At 43.5% G+C, this 19,442-nt stretch overlaps 1 protein-coding gene and 1 long non-coding RNA gene across 2 annotated transcripts in view; one reads left to right on the top strand and one right to left on the bottom strand.

Annotated features, from left to right (window-relative positions):
* Window positions 1–4: 4 nt before the first annotated feature.
* The window catches only part of CFAP77 (cilia and flagella associated protein 77), a 61,760-nt gene continuing 42,322 nt past the window's right edge, over window positions 5–19,442 (top strand). The window contains exon 1 of the mRNA XM_033012073.2: window positions 5–233. Coding sequence (XP_032867964.2) covers window positions 108–233 — 126 coding nt within the window. The 5' untranslated portion in view covers window positions 5–107. The remainder of the gene's footprint in view (window positions 234–19,442) is intronic.
* LOC116965989 lies at window positions 525–3,947 on the bottom strand. Its single transcript, XR_004409863.2, has 3 exons — window positions 3,858–3,947; window positions 2,595–2,863; window positions 525–1,368 (listed from the first exon to the last, which is right to left on the bottom strand). It is a non-coding gene; the product is annotated as an uncharacterized LOC116965989 (long non-coding RNA).

Raw genomic sequence — 19,442 nt, 5'->3', positions numbered from 1 at the left:
CCGCCACCGCTCCCGCCCTCCTTCCCTCCACGCTCACGGGTGGGAGCTGCAGTTCCACAGCGAGACACCCCCCACACACCCCCCCCCCCACCGCGGCGTGCCGCGACATGGCGGCCTGCGGAGCGGCACCCCCGCGGCGGCCGCTCAGCCTGGCCGAGGTGGAGCCGGGCAGCGAGAACGAGCGGCTGGGGGTGGCCCGGGACAGCATGTTGCGCAACCCGCTCATCCTCAAGGTGAGCCCTGGCACACCCACGGTCCCTGCCCTCCGTCCCCGCTCCTTCCCCGGGCACCCCACACCCCCCCCCATCCTACCGCCGGTAGCGGCCAACGGGACCCCGGGAGGGTCTGGGGGGGGGGGGGGGGGGGGGACACGGACGGTCCCCGGGGGCAGCCCTAGGCCACCGCTGCCACACAGAGGAAGTTTCCCATTAAAGCACCCAAAGGGTGACAACAGTTGAAAATAGCCCCCCCCCCCAGTTACTTATATGAAAAGGATGGAAAAAGTGTGTTTTCTCACTGCTCCTTCGTGTTTTATGCCCGTTAAACACCTTGTAGTCCCGGGATGGTGATGGGCAGCAGCGCAGGATGCGTTTTCCCTCTGAGGCTCAGGTGCTTTTTGAAGCAATAGCCCCAAGGTTTGAGCAGCTCTCGGGGACAGGGATCGCGAGGGGTCCTAGGGGTGGGGGATACACAAACTTTAACTGCCAGAATTAGGATTTTTAAACTGGCTGAGGAGGTTATGGTCACTTCAGAAACTCCTGACACTCCTCACCTTACCAATTCCACTTGCAACCCCGTCCCGTGGCCAGGCTGAGCTCTGGGTGGGCTCTGGAAAGTTTCAGGCATCTCACTTCGCTTGCCTCCACCTAATGAAGATCCACAGCCCCAGAAAGTCACGCGTTAACCCGCCCCGCACCTTCCCTGGAGCCGTGTGTGTCGTCCCCCCCCAAGCCCCGCCGGCAGCTGAAGTACAGCTCTCGTCCCCTGGATGGCACTCGCAGAATAGCTTCGTGCCATCACCAGTTCTTTCCGATCCCGGTCCCCATCCGGGACACGCCGCCGGTACTGACCACCCCTCTCCCCAGAGCTTGGGGGGGGAGGGAGGGGAGGGGACCGGAGCGTTGCTCGGAGGGTGCAGAGGGAGAGAGAAGGGCGGCTGCACCCCCCGCCACCCCCCACAGCGGGCACCGGGCCGTTTGACCGGCTGCACTTTTCCTCTTCTCCTGCCGAGGGCAGCCAGCCCTGCTCAGAAGCGGTGGGTTTTCCCCGGCGGTGACATTTAAACCGCGGCTGCTCAGCGCTCGCGTTCCCTCGGTGATCGCACCCCGGCAGCGGCAGGCTTGGAAGTCGGCCATCAAATTTTGGAATCTGGAATATCACAGAAAATTTCAGTCTTGCAACACAGAACTTCCCCCTCCCCCCCCCCTCCAAAATGAAACTCTAAAAATCGATTTGGAAATTATATTAGGAAGGCAAAGAAAAAAAAAAAATGTAGGTTTTACATCATAACTCAAAACCAGCTTCACTTTTTCAAATCCAAAACTTCTACCTTCTCTCTTTTCTCTGGGTCCTGTAAGTTTGGTAGGAAGTGACGGTATCTTTGCTTAAAAGTGGAATCAGGGTGACATTTCGTCACCTAGCTACCCCCCAGAAAGAGCTGGTGTGGATGGGTGGAGGAGTCTTCACTGCTGGGAGGGAAAGGAGGCAGCCCTCCATCTCCCCCCTCCTTCCAAACTATTCCTTTCTTAAAAATGTGTTTACTAGCACACTTTTCTACGTGTTGCACGAATATGAATCAGAATAATATGTAATTATATGGTACTTAGGTACGATAAGGCATAATTGCAGGGGTTGGGTTGGTCCTACTTACTTTCACAATGCATTTATATTCCTTACATTTAAATAGGTATAAACCACCCGTCAGCACCATAAATCCCAGGTCTATGAATATAACACCGGGGTGATCCTACAAAGGGTGATTCCTCTCCTGTAATGTGTATGTTGCAGGTAGATTATACATGGTCATTAAGATTATGCTGATTTATGTGAGAGTTTTGCCTGTCTGCATGGGAGCATTCGGCTGAGCACTGCCTGTCCCTAGAGCTCAGTTGATATCTTCTCCCCTTGGGTCCAGCAGTTTGCTCAGCCCCAGCTTTAGGGCTTGAGTTTTTTTTCAGCATAACTGTTTCAGAGCATCCTGGCAGTGGGAATTCTAAGCAGTTACAAATCATGGGATGATTTGATAAGATCCAATCTGGATTTCTGGACAGGTGAAACTAAAATTTGAGCAAGTTTTGAGAAAAAGTGTTAAATTTTACAATTCTGGACAATTTCTATTCTGTCAGGGCTTCCTGGCAGGAGGGTTTCCTTCACCATAAACCAACTGGTAGGGATGTAAAAGGGATCTGCATCCACCTGATGCGATCCTTTTAGAATGAAGTAACTGCGTTATTAACAGAGATGCTTTTACTCTTGGAACCAGCAGTAATTTTACCTCATGGTAAATTATATTGTAAAGTTGGTACAGCAAACTGCTGACACCCTACCAACTGCCTTCCCACATTGCTTCATGCCCCACTGAATGCTGAGTTTACCAGGGTGTCCTCAGCTGCCAGGAGGTGACAGTAACAGGATGGCAGTTTACTGGATAAGCGCTGGCACTCGGCCAGTCCTGCTTGCTGGTGCACACATCGGTAGTGGCAAACTCAGAGCGTCAGCCCTCTGCCACGTCTCCTCTTCATGCTTCCAACTGCAGCCTGGGATCTCTTCCCCCTCTGGGAGAGCCCTGGGGACCAGGCATTTTGGAGAGAGCTGCCAAAGGGGATGATCAGCAAGTCCCAACCCTCATGCTCTGCAGTGCCACCTGAAAAGCAAGGACACAAGGATGGTTTAGAAGAAGGGGATAAAAGGTTTTGAGACAACTGCTGCTTGGACAAGTGCTTCGGGCAGCCCTGGGAGAGCACTCAGGAATGCACAGCTCCTACAGCTGTCATTAAGGTTCACCCGGCAGCAACTACACAAGGACCTGAGGCCCAGAAGTAATGGATGGGACACTTAGTCCCTGATCTCCCTCCAACTAGCCCTCAGTCCCCAAAACCCTAGTGCAGGTGTGACAGACCTCCTATTATATAGCACATACATATCTCCTATCATATAGCATATATAGCAGCAGCTAACAACAGGATCCCCTACTTTCTCTCCCAGTTCTCTCAACATATCTTCTAAATGAGGTATCACATATCCAAACAGAGACCACTGCCCAGGCTGACTGACCCTCCTGCCTCAGCTCTGCCCAACCCCATCCTCTCCCCGTGATGTGTCCACACATACTGGTTATTGCAGATTAAAAACATGATCTTCTCTTTTCGTAGAAAGACTTCTAGGGATCAATGCTGTTTTTCTCTGGTAGAATGCATGATGTGTTTTAATTAATCAACACATTAATTTAGTTTATCAATATGTATTTGCTTGCAGCATAAAACTGAGGAAAGTATTTCATCTATTGATGCCAGTAAAAATCTGAGCAAAGCATTTTTGGTTTGTTTGTTTTTACCAGTAAAAGCCTTAGCCAAGCACTTTTCTCAGTACAAACTTACTGAAAACTACTGCTACAAAAATAAGCGAGCTCTGGGCAGGAAACAAGACTTCTCTACACTTAACCCTAAGCATGCATGACAGACATTCCAGAAAAAGTGGACCACACCAGATTGGTTATGTTTATATTAACATTTTCTAGATAATATGACATAATTAAGTTCAACATATTGCTGCCAGAGTCACTGTTGTCACCAGCCTGGAGCTGGGCATATTCCTGGTGTGCAAAGGTAAATGGGAAAGGTGCCAAAGCATCCTCTTACCTGTTAAAGTGCAGCCAGGGGACATGTGAAAATCGGGGAACTGGTCTCCATGAAACACCTTCAGAGCAGAGAGGCATCCAGCTCGCCTTCAGAGCCCCAACCACAGCTCTCAGCATTAAAAAGTTGTTTCAGAACTGGCAGTTCTGAGGAGGAGGATGGTAATGATGCTTTGCTGGCCAGGAAAGGCTGCTGCCAGGTCTCAATCCAACTCTGCTGGAGAACCAGATTTAACAAACAGAAGTTTTCAGCACTGCTGGAATGTGCAATATTTGTTTTAAAAGATTGTTATTTACATGACAACTGTTACCAGGCTCTTTTTATTGGTCTGAATGCCAGGCCATTTAGAGTTCATTTTACTAAGGTTTTGTCTCCAGCCCTGAGGGCTGGAATTGTTTCTTTTTTCCAAGTAAGACTGAACAAAAACTACAGGGCTCAGGCAATAAAATTTCAGAAGCTACAGTCGACAGAAGAAGCATATATGATAAAAAAATCTCACAAAACCACAGGAATTGGCACACTGGTAGCTTTGGTTTTGGCAATCCCAGCAGAGGAAGGATTAGCTTGGCCAGGGAGGCTGAATGGCCCTTTTTAGTGGAGGAAGGGGACACACGGGAGAGTTTGCCCCATGCCCAGGGAGAGCAGCTCGCTGTGGGTGACAGCGGGGCACCAGCCGGGTGGCCGTGGGACTCCACTCACTACATGGGTACCAAGTGAAGGCAGAAATCAGTCCCCGCATTTTTTTTTTTTCCCTTTCATGCCTATTAAAACTTATAATGAAGTATTACTGAGCTGTCTGACTTGTCACAGAGCAAGGTGCTGCTGAGAGTTGTTGCAAACTCATTTTGGTTTCTGGAATGATCCATAGGAAGGACAGCTAAGAAAAGCAAGTAGAGGTATTTTATCAAACTAAAATTGTGTCACATCATGAAAAAAAAAAAAAAAAGTTCTAATTATGCATGAGACAAACGTGGACAAATGCATGGTGTGAAAAAGAATATTACAACTTTGAGTTGTAAACTACATGCTTCACAAACATCTCTTGCAAGAGGAATTACTGAAAGGGCAAGTTTTCCATCATGCAGGAGTTGAAGCTATTATTAATAGACCTGCACTGTGTCTGTAACAGGGCTTTTACATCTGAATGTCGTGCTCAATTTTTGAGCCTTTAACCTTCACCTTCCCTCTTTTTTTTTTTAAACCTTTTCTCCAAATCTACTCATCTTCTTTAGCTCTCCCTGCACCAGCATAGCGAGGAGCCAAGGTGAACCTGGAGCAGTGCTCCCATCTCACCAAGCCCTTTCTCAGGACAGAGCCAGGACGCACCACTCACCTTTGCAATCCTCATCCACCTTTGTGCAAGTACTGCTAACCCACGCAGGAAGGGAAGGTCATAAAATAAAGGCTTCCTTAGGAATGCACCCATCACTGGATACTCAGGGAGCAGCTGTGCAAGCCGTCAGACACCGTGCAGGTGTAGGGTCTGTGTGACGACTGGGACTGACAGAGAGCAAAATCATTCCCCCTGCACAGAGCACCTACGCCCCGAGCGTGCCGAGGCAGCGCAGGTCCCTGCGGTCTCCGTCGTCTCTGCAGCTCACCTCTGCTCCCCCCGTGTGATCCGGGGGTTCAGCCACTGCCAAGACCTCGCAGCTGCCCCCATGTTGACCCCAGATGTAGCAACTGCTGCTGACAGCACCACAGCCCTGTGACACAGCTTTGGGTAACTTCCCTCACGTGTTAGCTTTGTTGATTTAAATAGCTCTGTTCCCTCTCCTAATAAACACCCTCAGCTGTTAGGAATCAATGCATCTATTGAAAACTTGGTCAGGGACCAGATTTTAGTCTGTCTGTCTCAGATGAATAACCCTGTAACACAGAGCAGAGTAGCCACAAGTACTGTGAACCATATTTGGAATAAGGTCATCTTTTATTTTGTGTTAATTATACTATTTACCTCAAATCACTACATGTGCCGAGCATCCCGCCTTCTGTGCTTGCTGCTTGGGGATGCTGAGAATTAATTAGTGTTTATGCAGCATTTTGTGAGCTTATTACTATTATTATTATATCACTACTACTATTATATTTTTGCAATCTAAGGCCAGGGTTGTGCTTTTAAAAATGTATTCTGAAATGTCTACACAGTACAGCTCAATAATTCATTAGAGAAATAAACTAATGAGGGGCTGGTTAGTCAAATAATCATTAGGTTTGGTTCTGAGCTTTGTTTTGCCAATGCTCAGACTTCTAAGGGTTTTCTTCTCAGCATGAACTCATTTAAGATTTTAAATGAATTATTTGGTACACTAAAAATTAAACTGCTTATGAGCTCTAGTGCCCTCCCATATTTTGCACAAACACCACTGAAATAAATAAGGCATTTCCAACTGGCAAGTAAACATTCTGCATGAATGAAAGTAGTGGGTTTTTCTCCTGCTTATTTAAAGACAGGACTTAGGCTACAAACTGCCAGCTGTGATTCAGTGGGCAGAGGGATGGCACCAGCAGCACCGGGCATTCGTAGCTGCTCACCACCAAGATCGGCATGCAGTATGTAAAAGCAAGCAAAAGGGCATTTTGATCCTTTATGTGAACAAAACAATGCAAATTGGTGGGACTAATAAGCCCAGAAACGTTACAAGGTGAATGCCTTTTATGTTCGTGAAAATCTTCTATGTTTATTTGTCTAATACAATGGAAATAAAGCTTCAAAGGCCCTTTGATTTAAAAGTGCATTATTGAAGTCAGCCAGCACAATAATAACCATTAGACCGAATTGCTGCATTATGACCCTAATAGCAGCGTTGTCATAACAGAGAACATCTGTACAGCCTCTTGCCTGAGTTGTTGGTGATATAAAAGCAGAAATTAAGCCAAAGGACGAGAGAATGTAGGCAGAATAGAAAAAAAAATAAAATGAAAAAAAGGTCACAAACGGGTCCATGCACTCACAGTGAATCCAAAGCTGCAGCAGCCTATAAATTTTTATGATGAACCTAAAACTCAGGCTTTATTGTCTGAAAGATTTAAGAAACTTTGAGGGAGAGACAACACCAGTTTATGACATTGGCCCCAAACCACGTTAAACCAAAAGATGATTTTCAGACTAATTCAAATCGAAGACACCGTGCAGAAAGTCAGGGATGTTCCAAACCCTGATAACATGCCCTCACCCACGAACCCTTCTCTGCAGACACTGAACCCAGCAGGCTGAGAGCAGCACTAGAGACCCAGCTAAAACTTGTAAGAGCACAGGAATATCTCTGCCCTATTTCCTCTCCATACTCAGCTTCCCACTCCACCAACAATAACTATCCCTCCTTCTCTGGAAAAGGCACAAGAAAACGTCCTGAGTGTATAGGAGAAGCTGTTGGGGGCTCAGTAAGGACCGTCCTGGACAGGAGGGCACTGGGCAGGCAACTGGAGGGCAACTGCCCAAAGAAAAGGCAAAAATCTATTAATTTTAGATCTTTGCCACAAACATTTCCCCTCTTTTTGAGTACTGCCTAGCAGAATACAGAGCAAAGGAAGCACGTTCATTGCAATCACAAGGACCAACGTTTTCAGTTCTGCATTTTTGCAAGTTTTTAGCCACACTTTCCCCAAGGGCAGATTGCTTTCCATACAAATTCTTAGAGATGCTCTTATGCTTAATTATTGAATTTGAGAAACCTTTGTCATCTTGCAGGGATTGTTTTGTTCTTGCTTGGCTGCTCACATTGTACAGATTAGACAGAGCCTGCATTTTGAGGATATTTTCTTTTTTAACCATTAGTACTTTGTAAAATAAATTGCACTGACTTTTCTACTCACATTTATTTGAACTAGTATAGATAAAGGGAAGCGGGACCCTATTACTAGTTTTCCAGCAGCAGCCTTTAAGAAAACTTCAATATCAGGGGAAATATCTCTAGTTTGATTTTTTTAAGCAAACCAATATGCTTTTTTATGCCTGAAAATCTTACAATTGAAACCTGATTAAAAATAATAGTGTAATTTCCAGGTGGGGGGAGTGGAGGGAAATCAGAAAAGCAAAGACAGCAAACCTTGTATTGCTCAGTGAAGAGCAAACTAGCCTGAAAAAGAAAGGTGGATTTAATCGCGAGCTTCGGGCTGCTCGCCCAGGTAGAAGAGCCCCTTTGTTTGCAGCACGCTTTTCAACTTCCCAACATCCCTTTACATTTGCTCTCTCCGATCACCCTCCTCCTCCTCGCTGCCCAGCCTCTTCGGTGGCTCCCAGGAGATACCAATCAGCTGGTCAGGAGGCGACTGTAACTACACTAATCACCATGTATTACGGTGTGTTAAAGCTCTAATACACGCCGAAATGCAAGTTTCCCCGCACCAGCGCGGCTGCATCCTTCGCCGCGCGCTGCCCCTCTCCTCCCTCTCCGCAGTGCCATGGTGAGGGGCTGCCGTGCTACCTCTGCCTCCATAATCAGGGAGCTAAAATTGTTATCAGATTAGCCCCAGCAATGAAAAGCACAGTCCCAGATCACACTCGCAGTTAGTTAGCATTTAGATAGGCTGGGACGGGGGTCTGTACAATAGGCATCAAAGCTGAACTCTTGGTGCAGTGAGAGGGATTAATTTCTTTAACCAACATGCCTGATCTGGCCTATCTCATTACCCTGCCTTGTCAGTGTCGATGTTAGATTTGATTGAAGATTATACCATTTAGGCCTTTCCCCTGTTTTCCACAGAAATCAGGCCTATTGAATTGCACATTCTTCCATGGGCCCCTGTCAATACTCAGTGGCCTGAGCCTCTAATTCTGCTTCATTTAAACTTCATCAACTTTTCCAATCAAGTGGAAGGATCTGAAATAGGCTCCGTAAGCAGAAAGGCCCTTTTTCCTTTTGTCAGATAATTTATTCTGTTTTCTCTTTCTCTCCCCCTTGCTTCCCCACCTCTTTCTCTTTTTCTTCTTTTCGCTCCTTTTCCCTGATGCTGAAAATGAGATTACAGTATTTAAATGACTATGATAATCAATCGGGGGACCTTGAGCCGAGATTGAGGTTAATTTTTCTTAGCAGAACAAAGAAGCGTGATGCCATTGGGGATTTGAAGGTGCAATCTGTGTTTCATGCTTGTATTCTTCTCCCCAACCCAAAACTGCAGTTTTAGGAGTCTTTTCTTGTTACTAACTAGGTAGTTGTTGGGATTTTTAAGAGGCAACCCCTAAGAGAGAAGAAATGTAATTTTGGGCTGATAAATAGCTAACGGCCTTCAATCAACAATTTTAATAGGAAAAAAAAATTCACTTACATGGTGTGACTGCAGATCTAATGAAAGTACTATCATTACCTTATTTATTTTTAAATATACTCAGAATAATTCTCAGCAGTGCTATGAGTAGTCTTTCCAGCCTGAACAGAAGAGTTGTGAACTTTTAACTGAATGCCCCTTTCATCCAGTCACTATTTCTACTTAGCAGTTTTCTCGGTTGCCTGGAAAAAGTGGAGACTTTTGTCATGATTTTGCTAATCAGAAATGGAATCACTTACATTTGTCTTAAAACCTGCATTGAAATGGCTTGTTAGGTCTTTAGATGATTTATTTTTGGTTGTAATACGCTAGCATTTGCTCACCTGAATCTCTCCCCTACCCTTCTCAGGAAGAGAGAAAGAGAAAAATATGCATTTCTTTGCTTCCATCCTAGCTGTCTTGTCAGTGCTGTTTTACATGCTGCCACCCAATGTTATCTTTTATTTGTGTCAGGAGAGAGAATTTGACAAGTTCAGTATACAATGTTCATTTGGCAAGGCAAATTTTTCATACCAATTTTGAGTAGAAAATGAAACCATCTTTCAACACAACGAGCAACATCATTTTTGGACAGACTTATTATGAGAAGAAGAATTGCAAAACTTTATTTCCCTGCGCAATCCAAAAAAACCCTGGAAATGAGACATTTAAACAAAACAATAAATACATGTATGAATGTTTGAGGCCATCAGTTTGTTTTAGAAATAAAAAATAACCACCGGCTGCTGTCAGGTAGCTGCGGCCTCCTTTTTGTTAATCAGATGCTGCTGAAATTGGTTGCATCATAATGTAGCTTTGTTTAAAATCTTTTAAGCTGTCAGAAGATTGGGAAAGGCAGACCGACTTCAGAAGTTGTCAGCATTCGCCAGGCAAAACAGTCATTAGTTAACGGCACGTAGGTTGATGTTTGCAAAGATGCCCAGGGCCTGAGCAAGGGAGGGACCAGGGGCATTTCAAAGGGCTCTGGGTGCTTTGCCTCCCTCCAGAATCCCAATTGTAACTTCTGGTGGTACTAAATACTCTGACCAATCCAGTTAAAGGAAAAAAATCTAGTTATAAATTCTGCTGTCCCATGTGTGTCACAAGTTACATTGGGAATCAGACTTTTGCTTTTGATGGCCCCCTATTACAATGGCCTTCTGGTCCATGACAAGGACTTGGTGGTGCAACTGCATAGCGAGGACCCAGGATAGTTAAATAAATATTTTCTAAGGAAGACCATGCATTGAAAAAGGGTTGTCAAACCTTCACTGGGTGGCCAGTTCATTTTAGCACTCAGGACCTCTGCAAAGTTGAAAGGTACAGCCTGAGAGCCATATAGGGCTGTGATGTCCTCCATGTTCTGCAAGTCCACAGGAAATCTCAGCCTGCAGTGGGAATTGGGATGCTCTTTGATGCCCTAGCTATGACCCTCTGTGAATTTTACCCCCAACAAAAGAAGCAGCAGCCCCAAGGTGCCTGTTCAGCCCCATAGACTTGGAAGAAGCTGTGCGTATCTCAAGCAGTGGTTTGCTCCTACAGTCTTCTCTCTTTAAGCAAATGTTGACTCACCATGGGGAAATTAAAACTCCATTAGACATTGCCACATTGTAGAGCAGACCCCATTACAGCGGTCGAGTTGCAATTAATTGGTTTCCTCAGATATTACTTAATTCTGGGAAGGCACAGATAGATGGGAAGGACAAGGCTGATCTAAACAATCATTTCCTAAAGTAACATAATCTAAATAAACTAATGAAGTGATTACATACTTATTAATCTAAATATAAAGAAGAGTCAAAAGATAATACTGGGTATATAACAATTTAGAAAAAACAGTAGAGTTAATACCATTCTGGTTAGACTCATCATAAGGCAATCAGCATTTGTGCTTAGGGATGGATACTGGTTTAGCAGATTAATTACATTTCATGCAAAATCCTGCCATTTCAAAGTGTCCCATCTTCTGCTTTTGTTCAGTCTGTTGTTCATGCTACTTAACTTTTCAACACATATGTGGAGAGGGCGGCTGCCTATGTGACACTGCAGGTTTGGGGATTGTTTTTTAGCTAAAGTTAATTTTGGATTAAGAAACGTAGAGCAAAATAACCATAAAAAGAGACTCCCTTGTGTGGAGACAAAATAATGAGTAATATGAAAATATTCTGGTCCAGGGAGGGCCCTCCACAGGCAGTCCCTCTGCAGAGAGGCAGTGGGGAGCTGCATGCTTGGGGCACCCGCTGCATTGGTGCCTTGGGTGCTGCGGGTCTCCCAAGAGCCGTGCAGCGTCCCCCCAGCCCGCTGCTTGTGCAGGCAGCAGATCCAGCCATCACCCATGTAGCTCTTCTGTTCAAAGCTCATTCACTTGCATTACTGGGGTGAGAAAGTATTTGGCTTCAGGAGAATAAATAACTAGGCCTTATAAGTCATTAAAAATGTATTACAAGAAAAATACAGTGCAGCTATAAATAGAAAACAAAGCAATTCGTATATAAACTTTTACAGTGTCTGTTACTCATACTACTCATCACTGTCTGGTTTTAAGTGAGTTTAGCATCCGTGATCACCGGAGGCTGATATCCCTTGAAGCTGCAGGGCTTAGGCCCTGGCAGTGCACTGGCCTCTGTAAGCCTCCCCCAGTTTTGGTGATGAGCATTTAGTGACAGTGGCTCAGGTCTGTGACCTGCTTAGTCTGTCTGAGTGGGGAGAAGCTGAGATGGGGGCAGAGGAGCTGGTCAGACCCAAACTGGAACTTTGGTGGTTTTCCCTCCCCCTGCCTTTTTTTTTAGTGGAAATATTTTACTTATTTCTAACTCACATTTGTGACAGCCTGACATGTAGCAGTTACTTCCATAAAAGTTATCACCTCTCCCTGCAAATCTCCACACGTACAGATCTTGACTTAACATGAAGTGAACTCTACGTAGCAATACATTAATCATTCAGTGATACGTCATTACAGTCTTCCTTTTCTTATTACTTGAACAGTAGTTCATGTAGGTAAATTCAAGTATACCTAGTAATTTTTAAACCTTTCTTGAGGAATATGCATGTTTTTTGAAGAAGCCGATATTATCTCCACATTCTGCTTAGTGCTCCAACTGAAGTCAGGGCAAGCTTGCTTTCAGGGGGAGATGAAATGCACTTGGTGTCTTCAGACTTCAATGTTAGGAGTTTTTGTCCTCTGGTCTGATTTTCTTTTTGTCATGTCAAGCAATAAAGCGTAAGAATTAGGTGGCTAATATACCTTAATGCAACTTGGCACCCAGCAGCAAAGAAGACATCTCAAAATTTCAGCTCACTTCAGCTGTGTGACGCTATAACTTTGAAAAAAAGCAAATCCTGGCTGTGATCCCAACACGAAAACTCTGTGACAGAGTACCCTCAGTGCATCAACTCCTGAATGTAGCTAATAGGTTGCTCCAAGGGAAAGACTGGGTTGCCTTGGCTGGACAGTGATGAACAATTAGCGATTGCAGCACACAGGTGTACTGAAGAGTCCCTAGTTACCTATTCAGGTCAGGGAAAGTAGGCCACATCTAAATGGTGAATCCTAATAGTCTGAGTTGTGGTTTCCTGGTAAGGAGGACATTTTATACAGCTTACATCTTAAGAAATGTGATGGTTTCATCACTATTTTGCTGGACACTAAAGAGGGAGCTGCTGCAGAATGGTCCAGAAGGAAAACATTCTGTTCGTTTGAGAGACTACTAAATAGCTAGGGGCTGGAAGGCAATGTCCAGATCTTTCCAAATGTTGGGTTATTTAGGATCTGGGGTCATGCTGTCCTGTTGGTTTCCACTAATGTGTCTCTGACTCAGGACTCTGCAAGAGGGTGAGAGATCTTGGTTTGCATCTAATTCCTGATTGAAATGTAGTGACTCAAACTAGTTTCAAAATAAGCCTGTGCACTGCAGTGGGGGTCATTTACACATTGCATGGGTGTGAGGGAGAGCAAAATTGTTCTTCTGCACAGACATGTACTCTGGACTGCACTCCCAGGTGTGGAAACTGCTGGCTGGAAACACTGGCTGAAGGTTTCTTAACAGAACAGACCCATTGGGCTCATTTCTGCAAAAACATGAAATTCAGCAAGCGGTGATTGGGAAAAGGAATTTCCTTTTCACAAAATGTGGACGTTCACTTTGTTTTCACCCTAAACTCAGAAGAACTTCTTTCTAAAATGCTCCTCCAGCCTCCCCCGGTTGGGGTCTCAGTGCTCACCTCCCTCCTGCAAGGCTGTTAGCATGCAGCAGTCCCTTTAATTTGGGAATTTAACAAGTAATTCTAAATTGAGATGCTGGAAAACCTGTGATCCTATCTACCATGTCTATCCTATCAGATGTGGTTCTGTGCTTTCACTGCCTTGAAAACAAAGGAGAAGAAAGTTGAACACATGGTATCCTCAACTAGAAAGGGCTTTGCTGTAAGAGGATATTGAGTTGTTTTATAAAGCCCAATATTACGCTTGAATTATGCCTGTATAAGGAGAAAGAACGCTGTTAAAGAGCCCTAAACATTGACCATAGTGGATCTTCCTTCTTCCAAACCCTTCAGTGGTGGTGTTTTTGATTGTTAATGATTTGGTATTGTATTTATAAGCCGGCAGGGTAATCCAGAGAGCAGCAGGAGGGGCAGTTGCCTTAAATAAAGCTTTACAATGCTGCTAATTAAAATGATCCTTCCTCTCCCTGTGATGACTAATGAGACAGAAAGAAGAACTGGGGAGGGTTAATGAAAATGTTGCCATGAGATTCCCTATTTTTAATTGGTCTTTTGAATGTTTTAATCTTCTTTACAGTGTAGGGGTGGAGATGGAGAAATTTTCTTTTTGACTTTTCTTGTACTGTGCCCAATAGGTTGTAATACCAGGCATTTGAAACATGCATTTCTAGCTGTATATTAAGAGTCAGTAACCAAAAGTCTGAGACTGAGTGTAGCCTTGAGATGGAAGAAGCAATCTTGGACTTAACTGAGAACAGAAACAAGTAATGTGAAACATGTTTTTAAGCTCAAGCTTCCAAAACTCCAAGGGAGCATTTGTACCGTGAGGACTGAGGCTAAGATCTATTGTGCAGGATTGGCACTGATGCTCAATAGTATTTAGAGCTTTAGGTCATGATGCTCTGTTAAATGCAATATTTATCCCATGAGCATGTCACAGTTCACCTCAGATGTCAAGAATTCAATTAATATTCTATTTAATAGAACACACCATGACCTAACCTTTTAATACTCTTAGTGTGTCTGAGCTCTCCTTATTAGTGTCACTCTCTAACTTTCCTTCTCAGCTGATGTATCTAACAACAACTGGGATGGAGAAATTGGGAGCAAGGAGAGAAGGGAAGAGATTTAAATTACTTTTGGACCTCACTGTGAGGATTGAGCAGCTTTATCCCTTGTAAAACCCGGTTCACAGGGGGTTAGCACACCCTGCTTTTCCCATTTTTATGGGGTTGACATCTTCAAGTTTCAACTTTCTATCAATTCAAAACCACAAAAGGCACCACCAAATTTTTCATGGCTTGAGCTGGTCCAGTTTTTCATTGAAACAGCATTGTCCCTGCCTCACACCGCATTATCAAACTTAGGGTCAGGGGAAACCATTCATGTGGGTGACACCTGCAGGATTAAACCTTGGGCTTGAAGTTTTGTCTGTGTACTATGGTGGTGGGTTATAAATACTCAGAGGTTTTGAAATCAACACCGCAGAAATTTCCCTGCGTTGCATCCGAAAATTTTCTCTGAAAGTGAGATCCTTTGAATGCATCATGATTTTTCAGAACAGATTAGAAAATTACAGGACTCCTCCTTCTGGCCTTAAGTCTGTGAGTAAAGAGGGCTGCCTGCCTTCCTCTGTCACTGGTAGCAGTGCCACAGCAGCCCAACTCCACTGGTTTGTTGATGAAATCAGAGGTGCAGAACAAGGTTTTGCCATTCTTGTGTTACCTGTAGTGGACTACTAGGAGAAAGCCATAAAAAACACAGTAAATTGTGCATTTCCGATCATATGAAATAGAAGACAGGCTTAGTGATCTAATGGGGTTTATATCTAGCTTTTTTAAAGAACAGAATTGATTTTTTAAACTCCTAATTGGGATCTGCTTCAGCCCTATACCTTTTCTGTGCAAGACCTGCATAATGCATTAAAAATGGAAAGAGACTCAAAGTGAATAAGTGTTTTAAATTATTTTGTTTCATGTAGCCTTTACATTATGAGTACTAAATAGCAAAGGCTTTTTTTGAGGCAGCATTTCCTTGATTTCAGCCAGGCGGGTAGGATGGGGTTAGCACAGTGGAGAACACCTGCCTGCAGCTGGGAGGGGGCCACGCTATTACCACACCTGTGATTTCAGTAAGATTTGTTGGGAAGATCAACCAATAAATACAGAGTCTGTACCGCAGCTCCTTAGAGTGGGAGGAAGAACAGACATTGTGCCAGATATTTTCATGCAACTATATTCATTATTTATGCAGAAGAAGAGATATTTCAGGAAAACAGAGCTGAACCATGAGTGACAAGGTATCTTTCCAGAGCGTAGGGTGCAGGAAAATTGCACTGAGGTTGACAGCTTTTTAATGTAGAGTCTCTATTTCACTGAATTACTGCATGTTGGCATTTTGAAAGTACAAGATGACCTATTTATTAGCTGTGAATCAAACAGAAATTACATGCTAGAAAATAAAAAAGTTGTATGTTTCTTCCAGCTGGTAAGATGCTTATCCTACAGAAATAATATATACATAAAAGAAAACCTGCAAACAAAGGATCATCAATCATAAGGCACTAAATTTAATATCGTAGGACCTATATTCATCTTGTAGTATTGCGATCATATGTGCTTGTTCCCTTACATGTGATGTAATATTAAATGTATGTGTGTCATAATACTTTAAAATTTCACTGTCCTTTCTCTGCTTAGGCTCCTATCATCCTCTTCCCTTTTGAAGAGGAACTACGGGCTTGGAAACTTGGGTTCAACAGTAGCAGGTGTCCTAGAGCAATGCAAAATGGCTCACTGAGATCAAGCTTTCCATGGTCCTAGCTGACCTCTTCTGGCATGTGCCCTCTTCATGAACAGACTGGGGTCAGAGATTTCTCCAGTTTGGGGATGCCAGGATGTCTAGTCCTGCCTCTCAGTACACACAGCACTTATTTTAGCTCCCAAAAGTCCTAGCTAAGCCTGAACAAGAGCTGCCAACATCATACGTGGTACAGAAAACAGCAAATTAGGAAGTGAGAATATAATTGCTGTGACCAGCAGCAACAAACTATTTTATACAATGTGAAGTATCCATCTTGCCACGCCACTGGATCTTCCAAATCCAGTCATCTTGGAAAACCCAGCCAGAATTCATTTATGTAGAGGGACTCCTACAACACATGGAAAAGGCAGGTGAACCTCACCCATCCAATATCTCTCAGTCACACATAATCGTGCTTCGCTCATCCATCTAATCAAAGCAAAAAAGCCTGGAAATACTACTGTTATTTTTCATTTGATAATGATGCTGTATTTCATTATTTCATTAGAGATGTCATCATTCCATGGCTTTCAGCTGATACCTGTAGATCAGCAATATCTAGTGAATCTCAGAGCCTCGGTTCTGCAGCAGTCTGTCCCAGTCCACCATCAGAAAGGCAGCTGTTACTCAAAGCATGCTGTTTACTGCTGCTTTAAAAATGTAACAGAGGCACAGCCAGCCTGGGGGCTTCTCTATGATGTCATAAAATAGTAGGAATTTACCCACTGCTTCTGATACAGGGAAACCACAGGTTTCTTTATGAAAAAGCTGAATATCAATATACAGTAGAAACTAAGCACCACATATTAGGCATGTGTCTGAGCCTGGAAGGAGGTGTCCTCTCCTGGTCAATCTTTGCCTTCCTGTTTGTAAACAGGCAGTGCCAGAACCTCAGGAGGAAGATAACCAGCTACCAAACTAAATACTAGAAACTGCAGGGCCATGCAGATGGAGCATTTCCCTGGGGAGAGGCCAGAACAGGAGGAAAAGCTGCCAAAAGAGCTCAAATAGTAGCCCTGCACCTTGCCAGAGAGGCAAATGCCACATCTGAAGGAAATACCTTTACAAAGCACAGCTTGTCATTTGGGGAGTGGAAATTCAGCTTTACGTGGGAACTTTAATATTTAGGATCTGAACAAAGGCCCAGAAAGTGAAGGCTGAAAGTGTTGGGTTTGGCAACTGAAATTCAAACAAAGGCAGAACAAGTTTCTGCATTCTCTTCCATCATGTTCTTATGTAAACAATTTACAAGATAAGTTGCAGGAGCAAATGTTCAAGCCCAAACCTGGAGCAATGTTAAATACATTTTTATGAATGTATTTCATATACCTTTCAGCTCAAAAAATAAATATTTTTATTTACTTTCCATTTTTCACTCCAAGTACCACAACCATCAATATGAAAAGTAATCCCCCCACAAAAAAAAAAAGCCAATGCATGGAATATGAAAGGGTGCAGAGAACCATTCAAGAGAGACATAGACACACACACAGTTGCTACAAGTATGCAAGGGTATAGAAGTAATAATCTGATGTACAGATTGACGCAGGCCACCAGCAGTCTGCAAATACAAAAATCTGCGGTATCACAGCGAGTAGGTGGCCTCATTTCCTTCCTTCATCAATCCCTCCCGTTCCCCCACCCTCTGCAGCAAGAGCACAAAGTCTCGGTGTCTTACTGTGTGGCCTGGATGTTGTTTTCCTGATCAGAGCAGCAGGCTTTGTAGGGAAGATGAAATGATTGCTGACTCTTTTCTTCTCATTAAGTTTGTTTACATTGTGGACCATTGAGGTTTCACTGGCTTTGTCTCTCATGTACTCTGCTTTGAGAATCCCCAGCATTCATAAAAGTGAAGCCAGCTAAACCTGCACTACTCTTACATTACTTAGAAAAGTCCAGTATGAACTTTTTATCACATATGCATCGTTTTTCTTTTCTTAAAAAATACAACTGAAAACCACAAACTGGCTTGTAGAAAGATGATTATTGCTAGGTTTATCTTTAGATCTGGTGGTTATTGTACCCAAACCCATTCTGGACCAGCAGCCTCCAGAATCAGGGCTCCATTATACCCCAGTGACTATGGCCAAGAGCACTCGTCCTGACTTTGCAATAACCTAACAGGCACTTGACCCATGTCCTGAAGAGGGCAATAAACAATAACCTCTGAATACAATTATCATTTCTGCTAATCAATCCATGTGGCAGGGAAGGGGACGACAGCATTAAAAACTGCTGGTCCAGCTGACTACCCCAGAAAGAAATGAAGGAAAAATATTACAAAATTCCTGTTGACTTATCTGAAACCCATTAGCAAAGGCATGTGGTGAACTTTATAACTGCACCTTTGGCTCTGCCACTTTGCCCTTCTGAGACTGCAAAGCAACGTCTTTCACCAACCTTAATTTCAAATCAGCTTTGCAATTAATCAGCGCCACTTGGCTATTTATAAATATATATATTATATTGATATAATTTTCAGACTTATCAGTATAGTGTCTACTTCCTCACAATAGTTGGATAAAGCATATTTTTAAATACATACTGATCCAAGTACATTTCCAATAGGAGGAGGGCAGTTATTTCAGTGTTGCACATTCATTCCAAGTTAACAGATAAGGTATCTTTGGGAAAAAAAAAAATCTATACATTAGAAATATTTAATTGACCACTTGATATTATTCCAGTCCCTCTGTGTTGAATCCTGAATGGTAAAACTTAACAGGACTCTTTTTTGCTTGAATTATCCTCCTGCTCTTGCATATATACAAGCTACGTGCTGTAATGCAAGACTCATACATTCATCTTAGTAATTTATCTCATTTCCTTTGGAATGGTGTCCCTCAGTGGCTCAGAGAAAGTGGAGCGGTTGTTTTAATAGATTTGAGTTTTATCTGCCTCTCTATTTGCAGCAGGGCATAATAATAATAAATTATGATACTAATAAGTAGGTTGTGCAGAATGGACTACAGTGGTACCACTTCCCTCCCCCTCCAAAAAAGTAATTTATGGGTACATTCTTGTGACTTTAGGGGTGTAATAAATTATCAGGGTTCGTTTTTCCATCCAATTTGAGGCAGTGCAGCTGTGTTTTGCAAGCAATAAACTCTCTTGTTGTATTTCTTAGCTAAGCACTGAAAAACACAGTGTGATTTTTTTTCCCTCCTTTCCCAATTATTGTTGCAACGCCTGGTAGCTTCTCTGTAGTTAAGGGCTTGCCCGTGCTTCTATTATAAAGCTCAATTTTCAGGGGCCTATAACTTTGCTCTTTTAAATCATAGAGGGCTAGAACTTGCTGTACATCTCTGTCAA

The sequence above is a fragment of the Tyto alba genome, unplaced genomic scaffold (assembly GCF_018691265.1).
Source record: "Tyto alba isolate M040663 unplaced genomic scaffold, T.alba_DEE_v4.0 Super-Scaffold_11, whole genome shotgun sequence".
NCBI classification, from domain to species: domain Eukaryota; kingdom Metazoa; phylum Chordata; class Aves; order Strigiformes; family Tytonidae; genus Tyto; species Tyto alba.
The sequence above is the reverse complement of the archived record's forward strand: the minus strand, read 5'-3'. Positions and strand labels throughout refer to the sequence as shown.